Source organism: Dendroctonus ponderosae, unplaced genomic scaffold (genome assembly GCF_020466585.1).
Source record: "Dendroctonus ponderosae isolate FM_Combo_2020 unplaced genomic scaffold, Dpon_F_20191213v2 Dpon_F_20191213_6, whole genome shotgun sequence".
NCBI classification, from domain to species: Eukaryota; Metazoa; Arthropoda; class Insecta; order Coleoptera; family Curculionidae; genus Dendroctonus; species Dendroctonus ponderosae.
This window is the reverse complement of record NW_026018814.1, coordinates 980,441-982,108: the sequence shown is the minus strand read 5'-3', so window position 1 is coordinate 982,108 and position 1,668 is coordinate 980,441. Positions and strand designations below refer to the sequence as shown.

Genomic DNA, 1,668 nt, shown 5'->3' with positions numbered 1-1,668 from the left:
GCTAATAACTAGTGATTAAAATTGCTCACTTTGTCGTGCCGCTGTCTTCTTCGCATGTTGTACCATCTTCACACGTCACGTAGCTTCCCGAGTAAATAATGACCCCCAAAAAGCTCATACAGCTTCTATAAGTGGTGTCGTTGTAACAGTGAATGCCATTGGAACCACATGAGTCTGGAACATGCGAATATTGCGCTTGCAACTTGAAACTGCGCAGTTTTCGAAGAAAACTTACTTGAGCGCACAGTGGTGGTAGACGCGATGGTGGTGGTCGCAACTGTAGTCGTAGTTGTAGCTGTATAACAGAAAAAAAGTTAGACTCATTCTTTGAGCACCGAGAAAACCAAGCATTTTTGAAAAAACCTCATCTGAACGCTACTGACTTGTAGGATGAGTCGTGGTGGTTGTTGTTGGAGTTTCAGTGGTCGTAGTTGGAGCCTCGGTTGAAGTCGATAAAACCGTTGTAGTTGCAACAGCTGAAAAAAGCTTTTGAAAGCACAAGGGGGTTTTTTACAACCAATTTCAAGGCTCAGAATAAACGAAAATTTGCCTCAACCGATAGAGAGACAGTGGAGAATGAAGCAAACAGTGAAAAAAATGAAATCTTCTCTTCAAATGCCTACTCAACTAAAGAACGTTCTATGTTTGGGTCCGTGGGTTTGATGAGGAAAAAATGGCAAAAACTGATCATTAAGACGTAGGTAGATTTTCCCCTATTTCAGCTTACCTGCTATGCACCTGAAAGAGAAATTGCATGTGAAAATACCCGCAAAAAGAGCTAAAAATTGGTCGAATATATTTCCATGAAACTTGGACCAAGCAACAGCGATGAGTCACTTACGGCGTGTCTCCTGTTTCTTGATCACATACGCTCCCATCATCACAAGTGATCACTTCATCGCTATAGTTAATCCACCACAAAACGTTCTCGCATGTTTCATAGCTGGTGTCGTTTATGCAGTAGATCTTTTTTGAGCCACAACTTTTGCCGTCCACTGGACTGCAGCAGAGCGCAAAGAGGACGGCAATCTAAAACCAAAAACACCCAATAAAAGGTCCGATGGATCAGCCGATGAACCAACCAAAAAGTATTCAAATCGAAGCATTTTCTTCATCTTGAAAGACGCACGCTTTTACTAGCTAATCAGGCGGAACTCATCAACTGGCTAGTCATTTACAGCCCTTCTGATATTTGTAGTGATTTCGGAATAATTACGTTATATGGTAGCCCATAAAATTTACGTGTGCAACTTTTGAGGAAACAATGTTTTTGGTTCGGCGTTACGATCTTTCCGCAAATATTGTTTGAGTTTATTGTAATAGCGTAATTTCAGCGCAATCACACATCTTATCAGAAATATTTCAATTGTTGAATGAGGAATTAGGGTTGCGGGAATCAACTAGAAAGTCTAAACCAACAAGTTGTACCTGTTCAGCGTCTTGTTGAATCATGGGCGGATCCCGGGGGGTCATGAAACTCCAGAGAAGTGCAGACGAAACCTTTCTTAACAAGCGTAGAGAATTTCAATAGACTCAATAGATCATAAATGAGTATCAAAAGAGCGCTGATCTTGAACAAATCGCTTTCTTCAAAATTGAGCGGATCAACAACTGAATTTTCAGATGATTAAATCAGAAGCCTACATTAATATGGGCACAAAGTTCAAG

General features: G+C 40.8%; 1 protein-coding gene across 1 annotated transcript in view; it reads right to left on the bottom strand.

Annotated features, from left to right (window-relative positions):
* The window catches only part of LOC109536349 (integumentary mucin C.1), a gene marked incomplete in the record, with an annotated part of 2,314 nt that extends 1,043 nt beyond the window's left edge, over positions 1–1,271 (bottom strand). The window contains 6 exon segments of the mRNA XM_048667783.1: positions 30–174; positions 236–295; positions 384–476; positions 728–738; positions 842–1,029; positions 1,083–1,271. Coding sequence (XP_048523740.1) covers positions 30–174; positions 236–295; positions 384–476; positions 728–738; positions 842–1,029; positions 1,083–1,115 — 530 coding nt within the window.
* Between the last annotated feature and the right edge of the window lie 397 nt (positions 1,272–1,668).